The sequence below is a fragment of the Salmo salar genome, chromosome 09 (assembly GCF_965601325.2).
Source record: "Salmo salar chromosome 09, fSalSal1, whole genome shotgun sequence".
NCBI classification, from domain to species: domain Eukaryota; kingdom Metazoa; phylum Chordata; class Actinopteri; order Salmoniformes; family Salmonidae; genus Salmo; species Salmo salar.
In genome coordinates, this window is record NC_138299.1 from 58,580,627 (window position 1) to 58,594,340 (window position 13,714).

A 13,714-nucleotide genomic window follows, 5' to 3' on the forward strand; every position below is an offset into this window, starting at 1 on the left:
CTAACCCTAACCCCAGATTACTGTCTAACCCTAAACCCCAGATTACTAACCCCAGATTACTGTCTAACCCTAACCCCAGATTACTGTCTAACCCTAACCCCAGATTACTAACCCAAGATTTCTGTCTAACCCAAACCCCAGATTACTAACCCCAGATTACTGTCTAACCCTAACCCCAGATTACTAACCCCAGATTACTGTCTAACCCTAACCCCAGATTACTAACCCCAGATTACTGTCTAACCCTAACCCCAGATTACTGTCTAACCCTATCCCCAGATTACTGTCTAACCCTATCCCCAGATTACTGTCTAACCCTAACCCCAGATTACTGTCTAACCCTAACCCCAGATTACTAACCCCAGATTACTGTCTAACCCTAACCCCAGATTACTGTCTAACCCTAACCCCAGATTACTAACCCAAGATTACTGTCTAACCCTAACCCCAGATTACTAACCCCAGATTACTGTCTAACCCTAACCCCAGATTACTAACCCCAGATTACTGTCTAACCCTAACCCCAGATTACTAACCCCAGATTACTGTCTAACCCTAACCCCAGATTACTGTCTAACCCTAACCCCAGATTACTGTCTAACCCTAACCCCAGATTACTAACCCCATATTATTGTCTAACCCTAACCCCAGATTACTGTCTAACCCTAACCCCAGATTACTAACCCCAGATTACTGTCTAACCCTAACCCCAGATTACTAACCCCAGATTACGGTCTAACCCTATCCCCAGATTACTGTCTAACCCTATCCCCAGATTACTGTCTAACCCTAACCCCAGATTACTAACCCCAGATTACTGTCTAACCCTAACCCCAGATTACTAACCCCAGATTACTGTCTAACCCTTACCCCAGATTACTAACCCCAGATTACTGTCTAACCCTAACCCCAGATTACTGTCTAACCCTAAACCCAGATTACTGTCTAATCCTAACCCCAGATTACTAACTCCAGATTACTGTCTAACCCTAACCCCAGATTACTGTCTAACCCTATCCCCAGATTACTGTCTAACCCTAACCCCAGATTACTAACCCAAGATTACTGTCTAACCCTAACCCCAGATTATTGTCTAACCCTAACCCCAGATTACTGTCTAACCCTAACCCCAGATTACTAACCCCAGATGACTGTCTAACCCTAACCCCAGATTACTAACCCCAGATTACTGTCTAACCCTAACCCCAGATGATTACTGTCTAACCCTATCCCAAGATTACTGTCTAACCCTAACCCCAGATTACTAACCCCAGATTACTGTCTAACCCTAACCCCAGATTACTGTCTAACCCTAACCCCAGATTACTAACCCCAGATTACTGTCTAACCCTAACCCCAGATGACTGTCTAACCCTAACCCCAGATTACTAACCCCAGATTACTGTCTAACCCTATCCCCAGATTACTGTCTAACCCTAAACCCAGATTACTAACCCCAGATTACTGTCTAACCCTAACCCCAGATTACTGTCTAACCCTAACCCCAGATTACTGTCTAACCCTAACCCCAGATTACTAACCCCAGATTACTGTCTAACCCTAACCCCAGATTACTAACCCCAGATTACTGTCTAACCCTAACTCCAGATTACTAACCCCAGATTACTGTCTAACCCTAACCCCAGATTACTGTCTAACCCTAACCCCAGATTACTGTCTAACCCTAACCCCAGATTACTAACCCCAGATTACTGTCTAACCCTAACCCCAGATTACTGTCTAACCCTAACCCCAGATTACTATCCCCAGATTACTGTCTAACCCTAACCCCAGATTACTGTCTAACCCTAACCCTAGATTACTGTCTAACAGTTATATTGTCAAACCCTAACCCCAGATTACTATCCCCAGATAGGGGTTAGGTTTAGGGTTAATAGTTAGGATTTGGGTCAAGGTTAAGGTTATGGTTATGTTTAAGTGACAACTACAGTGAGGGAAAACAGTATTTGATCCCCTGCTGATCAGTCTATAATTTTAATGGTAGGTTTATTTGAACAGTGAGAGACAGAATAACAACAACAAAAATCCAGAAAAACGCATGTCAAAAATGTTATAATGATTTGCATTTTAATGAGGGAAATAAGTATTTGACCGCTCTGCAAAACATGACTTAGTACTTGGTGGCAAAACCCTTGTTGGTAATCACAGAGGTCAGACGTTTCTTGTAGTTGGCCACCAGGTTTGCACACATCTCAGGAGGGATTTTGTCCCACTCCTCTTTGCAGATCTTCTCCAAGTCATTAAGGTTTCGAGGCTGACGTTTGGCAACTCGAACCTTCAGCTCCCTCCACAGATTTTCTATGGGATTAAGGTCTGGAGACTGGCTAGGCCACTCCAGGACCTTAATGTGCTTCTTCTTGAGCCACTCCTTTGTTGCCTTGGCCGTGTGTTTTGGGTCATTGGCATGCTGGAATACCCATCCACGACCCATTTTCAATGCCCTGGCTGAGGGAAGGAGGTTCTCACCCAAGATTTGACGGTACATGGCCCCATACATTGTCCCTTTGATGCGGTGAAGTTGTCCTGTCCCCTTAGTAGAACAACATCCCCAAAGCATAATGTTTCCACCTCCATGTTTGACGGTGGGGATGGTGTTCTTGGGGTCATAGGCAGCATTCCTCCTCCTCCAAACACGGCGAGTTGAGTTGATGCCAAAGAGCTCCATTTTGGTCTCATCTGACCACAACACTTTCACCCAGTTGTCCTCTGAATCATTCAGATGTTCATTGGCAAACTTCAGACGGGCATGTATATGTGCTTTCTTGAGCAGGGGGACCTTGCGGGCGCTGCAGGATTTCAGTCCTTCATGGCGTAGTGTGTTACCAATTGTTTTCTAGGTGACTATGGTCCCAGCTGCCTTGAGATCATTGACAAGATCCTCCCGTGTAGTTCTGGGCTGATTCCTCACTCCACGAGGTGAGATCTTGCATGGAGCCCCAGGCCGAGGGAGATTGACAGTTCTTTTGTGTTTCTTCCATTTGCGAATAATCGCACCAACTGTTGTCACCTTCTCACCAAGCTGCTTGGCGATGGTCTTATAGCCCATTCCAGCCTTGTGTAGGTCTACAATCTTGTCTCTGACATCCTTGGAGAGCTCTTTGGTCTTGGCCATGGTGGAGAGTTTGGAATCTGATTGATTGATTGCTTCTGTGGACAGGTGTCTTTTATACAGGTAACAAGCTGAGATTAGGAGCACTCCCTTTAAGAGTGTGCTCCTAATCTCAGCTCGTTACCTGTATAAAAGACACCTGGGAGCCAGAAATCTTTCTGATTGAGAGGGGGTCAAATACTTATTTTCCTCATTAAAATGCAAATCAATTTCTAACATTTTTGAGATGCGTTTTTCTGGATTTTGTTGTTGTTATTCTGTCTCTCACTGTTCAAATGAACCTACCATTAAAATTATAGACTGATAATTTCTTTGTCGGTGGGCAAACGTACAAAATCAGCAGGGGATCAAATACTTTTTTCCCTCACTGTATAAACCCAATAACTTTAACCCCATATAACTGTCTAGCCCTAACCCCAGATTACTGTCTACCTATAACCCCAGAATACTAACCTCAGATCACTTTCTAACCCTAATCCCAGATGACTAATCCCAGATGACTAACACCATATTACTGTCTAACTGTAACCTCAGATCACTTTCTAACCTTAACCCCAGATTAATAATCCCAGATTACTAAACCCAGAGTACTGTCTAACTGTAACCCCAGAATACTAACCCCAGATCACTTTCTAACCCTAACCCCAGATTACCAATCCCAGATTACTAACTACCATATTACTATCTAACTGTAATCTCAGATCACTTTCTAACCCTAACCCCAGATTACTAACACCAGGATTTTGAATTGGAATCAATTGTTTGGTCCCCACAAGGATAGTTAAAAAAGCGTTTGTACCTGGACCTGTCTGTTCTAACACTGTGTGTTGTGTTACAACAGGAGTACCTGGACCTGTCTGTCCCGTTTGAGCAGTACTCTCCAACCTGCCAAGACTCCAGCAGCACCTGTTCCTCAGGAGATGACTCTGTGTTCTCCCATGACCCCCTCCCCGCGACCCCTTCCCTGACCAACCCTGCCTCCCCATGAACCCCTCCCTGACCAACCCTGCCTCCCCATTAACCCCTCCCTGACCAATCCCTGCCTCCCCACGACCCCCTCCCTGACCAACCCTGCCTCCCCAAAATGAGGGGGGAGTAACCTTGTCAAACTGCTGCAGACCTACATGGCAATCAGGACATATATCTATAGGTGGGGCTGATCCCCCAAAGACATCTGGGGAGGGGGACAATCGGGGGGGGGACTCCCCCGAGACACCTCTCAGCGTCATACTTTGAACCTCCTCTAGATATGGGAAAGAGAACAATGCATGCAATACATCCTCAAATGGACACATTTTTAAAGATTCTTTCCATTGAAGGTTGGACAATTTTTTGCCGCCAAAAACCTTTTTTTTCTTACAAATGAAAATGTATATTTTTTTGTACTTGGCCTGTCTTTAGTTATTGACAATCCGAAAGGTCAAACCATTCAGTGCCTACAGGAACCTAACGCTAACCTACAGGACTGGGAGGAGATTGACACAAGGACATGTGCACCATTAACCAGGGAGGTAGGGTATCCATAACGCCATTGGCTTGGGAGGCAGAGTATCTATAACGCCATTGGCTAGGGAGGCAGGGTATCCATAACGCCATTGGCTAGGGAGGTAGGGTATCCATAACGCCATTGGCTAGGAAGGTAGGGTATCTAAAACGCCATTGGCTAGGGAGGCAGGGTATCCATAACGCCATTGGCTAGGGAGGTAGGGTATCTAAAACGCCATTGGCTAGGGAGGCAGGGTATCTATAACGCCATTGGCTAGGGAGGCAGGGTATCTATAACGCCATTGGCCAGGGAGGCAGGGTATCTATAACGCCATTGGCCAGGGAGGCAGGGTATCTATAACGCCATTGGCTAGGGAGGCAGGGTATCTATAACGCCATTGGCCAGGGAGGCAGGGTGCCTATAACGCCATTGGCCACTAAAGCAGGGAATCTATAACGCCATTGGCCAGGGAGGCAGGGTATCTATAACGCCATTGGCCAGGGAGGCTGGGTATCTAAAATGCCATTGGCAAAAATAAAGCAGGGTATCTATAACGCCATTGGCCAGGGAGGCATGGTATCTATAACGCCATTGGCCACGAAAGCAGGGAATCTATATCGCCATTGGCCAGGGAGGCAGGGTATCTATAACGCCATTGGCTAGGGAGGCTGGGTATCTATAACGCCATTGGCTAGGGAGGCTGGGTATCTATAACGCCATTGGCCAGGGAGGCTGGATATCTATAACGCCATTGGCCAGGGAGGCTGGGTATCTATAACGTCATTGCCAGGGAGGCTGGGTCTCTTTACCTCTCCTCAGTGGAGCTCTGTGAACGACAGAGTATGGAGTACGCGGGAACTCGTTTTTGCAAATGTGCAGCATACCAGCAGAGCCAGAATCAACAACATGATGTGACTGGTTCATTAACAGTTAGTGCTTTACTCCAAGATCCCTCACCTTCACCGCTGTTGAATCATCTCAACCATCACGCAGCACAAGTATTTCACAATGGGACTACAATACAGCAATCTGAACCAGTCTCTGCCGTTTGAAACTCTGATGGGAACCAAGCTGCAGTCAGACCCTTCAACAGGAGGGAAATATAGAACCAGTCTCTCTGATGGGAACCAAGCTGCAGTCAGACCCTTCAACAGGAGGGAAATATAGAACCAGTCTCTCTGATGGGAACCAAGCTGCAGTCAGACCCTTCAACAGGAGGGAAATATAGAACCAGTCTCTCTGATGGGAACCAAGCTGCAGTCAGACCCTTCAACAGGAGGGAAATATAGAACCAGTCTCTCTGATGGGAACCAAGCTGCAGTCAGACCCTTCAACAGGAGGGAAATATAGAACCAGTCTCTCTGATGGGAACCAAGCTGCAGTCAGACCCTTCAACAGGAGGGAAATATAGAACCAGTCTCTCTGATGGGAACCAAGCTGCAGTCAGACCCTTCAACAGGAGGGAAATATAGAACCAGTCTCTCTGATGGGAACCAAGCTGCAGTCAGACCCTTCAACAGGAGGGAAATATAGAACCAGTCTCTCTGATGGGAACCAAGCTGCAGTCAGACCCTTCAACAGGAGGGAAATATAGAACCAGTCTCTCTGATGGGAACCAAGCTGCAGTCAGACCCTTCAACAGGAGGGAAATATAGAACCAGTCTCTCTGATGGGAACCAAGCTGCAGTCAGACCCTTCAACAGGAGGGAAATATAGAACCAGTCTCTCTGATGGGAACCAAGCTGCAGTCAGACCCTTCAACAGGAGGGAAATATAGAACCAGTCTCTCTGATGGGAACCAAGCTGCAGTCAGACCCTTCAACAGGAGGGAAATATAGAACCAGTCTCTCTGATGGGAACCAAGCTGCAGTCAGACCCTTCAACAGGAGGGAAATATAGAACCAGTCTCTCTGATGGGAACCAAGCTGCAGTCAGACCCTTCAACAGGAGGGAAATATAGAACCAGTCTCTCTGATGGGAACCAAGCAGCAGTCAGACCCTTCAACAGGAGGGAAATATAATTTGGGGGTGTTTCTATGTATCTTTAAACAGTTTTCATTGTAAATATATAAATGCAAATATGTATCATATTGCTGTCAACAGCCATGTACTTAAAATTAGATTTGTTTCTTCTAAAGTATTGTTTTAAAATCAAAGCATTGCAATCTGGAAAACACTGTCATGATCATGTAATAATTTAAAGTGATACAAAAGGTTTATTTGAATTATTAACATGTATATTTGTAAAGATATTTATAGACTTAACATGTAGTTCATAAGTTAGAACAATCTTGTTCAGGATTTAGTACTGTAAGCAAAGATGTTTTATTTATTTTTCTGTAACTTATTTTACAGCAGAACAATGTTATTTTCACAACTGGCAGATTTTATTTCTCTTGTTTTTCATCCATCTTGTTTTGTTTACAGTAAAAAAAAAAAAAGAATGTATGAAAATTGAAAGCAATTTTAATGAGCAGAGCAGGTCAAAGAAACTGAGTTTGATTAAATGTAAATCTAAGGAGTGAAACATTATTGAGTCGTACCTTGGTTGCAAAGTTGACTTTTACTAAATCAAAGCAGTGATTCACAGGACTCACCTGAGAAGGTTTCAGTAACATTATAGCTAAATGTAAAATGTACTTTACTACTATTTATGTTACAAGATTTATGTTACAAGATTAAGTACAAGATTATGTTTTACCATGCTAGTTCTATAAGTAGTCTTCTTCATCCAAGATATTCTTCAATCTCTTATACTGTTATACTTGTTATATACTGCTATATAGAGGCTAATACTATAGAGAGGCTAATACTATAGAGAGGCTAATACTATAGGGCACCTAATAATATAGAGAGGCTAATAATATAGAGAGGCTAATAGAGAGGCTAATACTATAGAGAGGCTAATAATATAGAGAGGCTAATACTATAGAGAGGCTAATACTATAGAGAGGCTAATACTATAGGGCACCTAATACTATAGGGAGGCTAATACTATAGAGAGGCTAATACTATAGAGAGGCTAATACTATAGGGTGCCTAATACTATAGAGAGGCTAATAATATAGAGAGGCTAATAATATAGAGAGGCTAATACTATAGAGAGGCTAACAATATAGAGAGGCTAACAATATAGAGAGGCTAATACTTTAGAGAGGCTAATACTATAGAGAGGCTAATAATATAGAGAGGCTAATACTATAGAGAGGCTAATAATATAGGGAGGCTAATAATATAGAGAGGCTAATAATATAGAGAGGCTAATAATATAGAGAGGCTAATACTATAGAGAGGCTAATAATATAGGGAGGCTAATACTATAGAGAGGCTAATAATATAGGGAGGCTAATAATATAGGGAGGCTAATAATATAGAGAGGGTAATAATATAGGGAGGCTAATAATATAGAGAGGCTAATAATATAGAGAGGCTAATAATATAGAGAGGCTAATACTATAGAGAGGCTAATAATATAGAGAGGCTAATAATATAGAGAGGCTAATACTATAGAGAGGCTAATAATATAGAGAGGCTAATACTATAGAGAGGCTAATAATATAGAGCGGCTAATACTATAGAGAGGCTAATAGTATAAAGAGGCTAATACTATAGAGAGGCTAATAATATAGGGTGCCTAATAATATAGAGAGGCTAATACTACATTTTAACATTATCTAGTGTTACAGAAACATTATCTAATGTTACTAAAACATCTGAAACATTATCTAGTGTTATTGAAACATCTGAAACATTATCAAGTGTTGCTAACACATTATCTAGTGTTACTGAAACATTATCTGGAATGTTACTGAAACATTATTTTGAATTTTACTGAAATATGATATAGTGTTACTGAAACAAGATCTAGTGTTACTAAAACATCTGAAACATTATCTAGTGTTACTAAAACATTATCTAGTGTTACTGAAACAACTGAAAGATTATCTAGTGTTACTGAAACATCTGAAACATTATGTATAGTTACTGAAACATTATTTAGTGTCATTGAAACATCTGAAACATTATCTAGTGTTAATAAAACATCTGAAACATTATCTAGTGTTACTAAAACATTATCTAGTGTTACTGAAACATTATCTAGTGTTACTGAAACATCTGAAACATTATCTAGTGTTACTGAAACATCTGAAACATTATCTAGTGTTACTGAAACATCTGAAACATTATCCAGTGTTATTGAAACATCTAAAACATTATCTAGTGTCATTGAAACATCTGAAACATTATCTAGTGTTACTGAAACATTATCCAGTGTTATTGAAACATCTAAAACATTATCTAGTGTCATTGAAACATTATCTAGTGTTACTGAAACATTATCTAGTGTTACTGAAACATCTGAAACATTATCTAGTGTTTCTGAAACATTATCTAGTGTTACTGAAACATTATCTAGTGTTACTAAAACATTATCCAGTGTTATTGAAACATCTGAAACATTCTCTAGTGTTACTGAAACATCTGAAACATTATCTGGTGTTACTGAAACAACTGAAACATTATCTAGTGTTTCTGAAACATTTTCTAGTGTTAATAAAACATTATCCAGTGTTATTGAAACATCTGACACATTATCTAGTGTTTCTGAAACATCTGAAACATTATCTAGTGTTATTGAAACATCTTCCCAGGTTTCCTTGATGCTCTACAGTTTTAATGTAGAATATTAGTATAGACTATGAAGGTCTGCTCTGTGGCATTAGAATCACAAGGCAAATAGTTATAACATTTTAGCATTCAATCTGAATCATATGTATGGATGTTTGTAAGTCATAGATGTGCCAACGTAATGAAACATTTTTATTCAATGCAAATGTGCAACACAATGGTCAAGTGCAACATCCTAAAACTTGGTTTGTCATGAAAGAAAGTGCCAAATTAGGCCTAGATTCAATCAGATCAAGCATTAACCGGCGATGGCTGACACCCACATAGCTGGTGTTTTGGTGGTGTCAGAAGTGTAACTTCCTTGGAGCTGTCAAATCGCTGAGCTGCTGCTCTTGTGATCATTGTCATGAAGCCACACCCGTCCCACTCATGTTAGAAATTCACATTGAGAAAGTGTAGACTATATCGAAATAATGACCCTCAAATGGAAAATCATGAAATGATATTAAGAGGATTTCTATCAGCCTAATCAAGGGGTAGATTGCATCTTACATTCCAGTGTTTGAACTTGTAAGCAACGCTGCATGGAGTTCTGACACTGCGACTCCGTGCAGCAAATGGCAACGTCCGCTTTTGGTATAATGCCAGGAGCCACTTGTGGGTTTGTCACATATACTCCCCCTCCGATGCTCGAGGTTGCCAGTCTACTTATTATTACGCACACCTGTCACCATTGTTACGTGCACCAGCGCCTCATCAGACTCACATGGACTCCATCACCTTCCTGATTACCTCCCCTATATATGTCTTCTCCCCTTGGTTCTTTCCCCAGGCGTTATTGACTCTGTTCCATGTCTGTACACTACTCATGTTTCTTGTTTTGTTCTATGTTCATTTAATTATTAAATACATTTTTTGTTTTTTAGGTGACGTCGGGTCCGGGTTTCACTACCGAGGATGCCTCAGCTGGCTCGTCGGGCTTTCATGCCTCGGTTGGATCGGCAGGCTCCCATGGCTCAGCCGGTTTGCCGGGCTCCCATGCCTCAGACAGTTTGTCGGGCTCCCATGCCTCAGCCGGTTTGTCGGGCTCCCATGCCTCAGCTGGTTTGTCGGGCTCCCATGCCTCAGCCGGTTTGTCGGGCTCCCATGCCTCAGCCGGTTTGTCGGGCTCCCATGTCTCAGCCGGTTTGTCGGGCTCCCATGCCTCAGCCGGTTTGTCGGGCTCCCATGTCTCAGCTCGCTCGACAGGTTTCCACACCTCAGCAGAAGTGATAGGCCCGCTCCTGGTCCCTGGGACCGTCCCTCTGGTCGGCGTCTGGAGCTGCACGTCAGGGAGAGGGTACTGTCACGTATACTCCCCCTCCGATGCTCGAGGTTGCCAGTCTGCTTATTATTATGTATACCTGTCACCATCGTTACGCTCATCAGCGTCTCATTAGACTCACCTGGACTCCATCACCTTCCTGATTACCTCCCCTATATCTGTCACTCCCTTTGGCTCTTTCCCCAGGCGTTATTGACTCTGTTCCATGTCTGTACGCTACTCGTGTTTTTTGTTTTGTTCTACGTGTATTTATTAAATACACTCCCTTTATTTGCTTCCTGATTCCCAGTGTACACATTAAAGGATTTGACAGTTTTATTAACACATTTCCACCTACTGATGTCGGCTAAAGCAGATATCTCTTATTTTATCTTATTTAGAAAATCTCCTGAACCAAATACTGCATTGCCTACAGAAAGTATTTACACACATTGACTTTTTCCACATTTTGTTGTTACAGCCTGAGTTTAAAATTGATCAAATTTAGATGTGTCATTGGCCTACACACAATACCCCATAATGACATCACAATACCCCATAATGTCAAAGTGGAAATGTGTTTTTAGAAATGTTTACAAATTAATGAAAAATGAAAAGCTGAAATGTCTTGAGGCAATAAGTATTCAACCCCTTGGTTATGTCGAGCGTAAATAAGTTGGTGTAAACATTTGCTTAACAAGTCACATAAGATGCATGGATTCTATGTGCAATAATAGCATATATAAAATGTTTTTAACCCTTTTTTCTCCCCAATTTTGTCATATCCAATTGGTAGTTAGTCTTATCCCATCGCTGCAACTCCCATACGGACTCAGTAGAGGCGAAGGTCGAGAGCCGTGCGTCCTCCAAAACACAAAACCACCAAGCCGCACTGCTTCTTGACACAATGCCCGCTTAACCCGGAAGCCAACATCAATGTGTCGGAGGAAACACTGTACACCTGGCAACCATGTCAGTGTGCATGCGCCAACCATGTCAGCGTGCATGCGCCCGGGCCGCCACAGGAGTCGCTAGAGCGTGATGGGACAAGGACATCCTGGCCGGCCAAACCCTTCCCTAACCCGGACGATGCTGGGCCAATTGTGCGTCGCCTCCCTCAGTCCAGCAGGGAATTTCAAACACAGATTCAGCCACAAAGACCAGGGAGGTTTTCCAATACCTTGCAAAGAAGGGCACCTATTGGTAGATGGGTAAAAATAAAAAAAACATACATTGAATATCCCTTTGAGCATGGTGAAGTTATTAATTACACTTTGGATGGTGTAGTAATACACCCAATCACTACAAATATACAGGCGTCCATCCTAACTCAGTTGCCAGAGAGGAAGGTAATCACTCAGGGATTTCACCATGAGGCCAATGGTGACTTTAACCATGTACTGCAGTGGGCTAAATCAGGGTCACACAGAGTGTTTCTTGGTAGTCTTAAACAAATCTACTTAGAAACAAAGGTATACAGCTCACCCACATGGTTATGAACTTAAAAAAAACACCTGTACCATGTCAGATAAAGAGTTGAAATGTATAACATTTTGGGTTTGCATCCCAATATTACACTTTATAGACATCACAGAAGACTGAAATATAACAAAACCGTTTGACATGGAAACACCAGATTAGTTTTTTAATTTATAATGTTTATTAATTGTGGAAAATATGAATAAAATACCACCCCTGAGGCCACTAGAGGGCGCTATGGTCAGTCAACTGCAGGACATACCATCCATGAGGCCAGTAGAGGGCGCTAGAGGGCGCTATGGTCAGTCGACTGCAGGAAATACCACCCATGAGGCCAGTAGAGGGAGCTTTGGTCAGTCGACTGCAGGAAATACCACCCATGAGGCCAGTAGAGGGCGCTTTGGTCAGTCGACTGCAGGAAATACCACCCCTGAGGCCACTAGAACGTGCTATGGTCAGTCGACTGCAGGAAAGGTCTATAACAGTTTCAGAGTTTAATGGCTATGATAGGAGAAAACTGAGGATGGATCAACAATATTGTAGTTACTCCACAATATTAACCTAAATGACAGAGTGAAAAGAAGGAAGCATGTACACACTACAAATATGCCATCCTGTTTGCAATAAGGCACTAAACTAGCACTGCAAAAAACTTTACGTCCTGAATAGAAAGCGTTATTTTTGGTGCAAATCCAATACTACACATCACTGAGTAGCACTCGTCATATTTTCAAGAATGGTGGTGGCTGCATCATGTTATGGGTATGCTTGTCATCGACAAGGACTAGGGATTTTTTTTTAGGATAAAAATAAATGGAATAGAGCTAAGCACAGGCAAAATCCTAAAGGAAAACCTGGTTCAGTCTGCTTTCCACCAGACACTGGGAGATGAATTCACCTTTCAGCAGGACAATAACCTAAAACACAAGGCCAAATATACACTGGAGTTGCTTACCAAGATGACACGGAATGTTCCTGAGTGGCCTAGTTACAGTTTTGACTGAAAATCTATGGCAAGACATGAAAATGGCTGTCTAGCAACGATCAACAACCAACTTGCCAGAGCTTGAAGAATAAAAAAAAGGAATGTGGAAATATTGTACAATCCAGGTGTACAAAGCTCTTAGAGACTTACCCAGTAAGACACACAGCTGCCAAAAGTGATTCTAACATGTATTGACTGTAAATTAGATATTTCTTTCATTTTCAATAAATGTGCAGAAAAAATACATGTTTTCACTTTGTCATTATGGGGTATTGTATGTAGATAGGTGAGAAAAATATATCTCATCCATTTTGATTTCAGGCTGTAACACAACAGAATGTGGAATAAGTCAAGGGGTATGAATACTTTCTGAAGGCACTGTAGGCTGAGTGTAGTAGAGTCAGGAGAGATAAATTACTGTCCTTTATGCAGTTGTCTTTCCAGTTGACCCTCAGTGGTTGAAATGTTTACTGAGTCTATATTTAGTAAATAAAGGTCAAGTAATGATCAAGTGGCATCGAAGGGATCCACCAGCTGCTAAGAAAAAAATGAGCATTGAAGGGTTCCGGAACATGATCCACTGGCTGCCAAGAAGAAGAAGAGCATTGAAGGGTTCCGGAACATGATCCACCGGCTGCCAAGAAGAAGAAGAGCATTGAAGGGTTCCGGAACATGATCCACCGGCTGCCAAGAAGAAGAAGA

At 42.3% G+C, this 13,714-nt stretch overlaps 1 protein-coding gene across 6 annotated transcripts in view; it reads left to right on the forward strand.

The window, feature by feature from the left end:
- fgfr3 (fibroblast growth factor receptor 3) overlaps nt 1–7,143 on the forward strand; it is a 301,397-nt gene extending 294,254 nt beyond the window's left edge. For all 6 annotated transcript variants that reach the window (XM_045723813.2, XM_045723812.2, XM_045723816.2 and 3 more), the window contains one exon: nt 3,972–7,143. In XM_045723813.2, the coding sequence (XP_045579769.2) occupies nt 3,972–4,118 (147 nt within the window). In that variant the 3' untranslated portion in view covers nt 4,119–7,143. The remainder of the gene's footprint in view (nt 1–3,971) is intronic.
- Nucleotides 7,144–13,714: the final 6,571 nt, after the last annotated feature.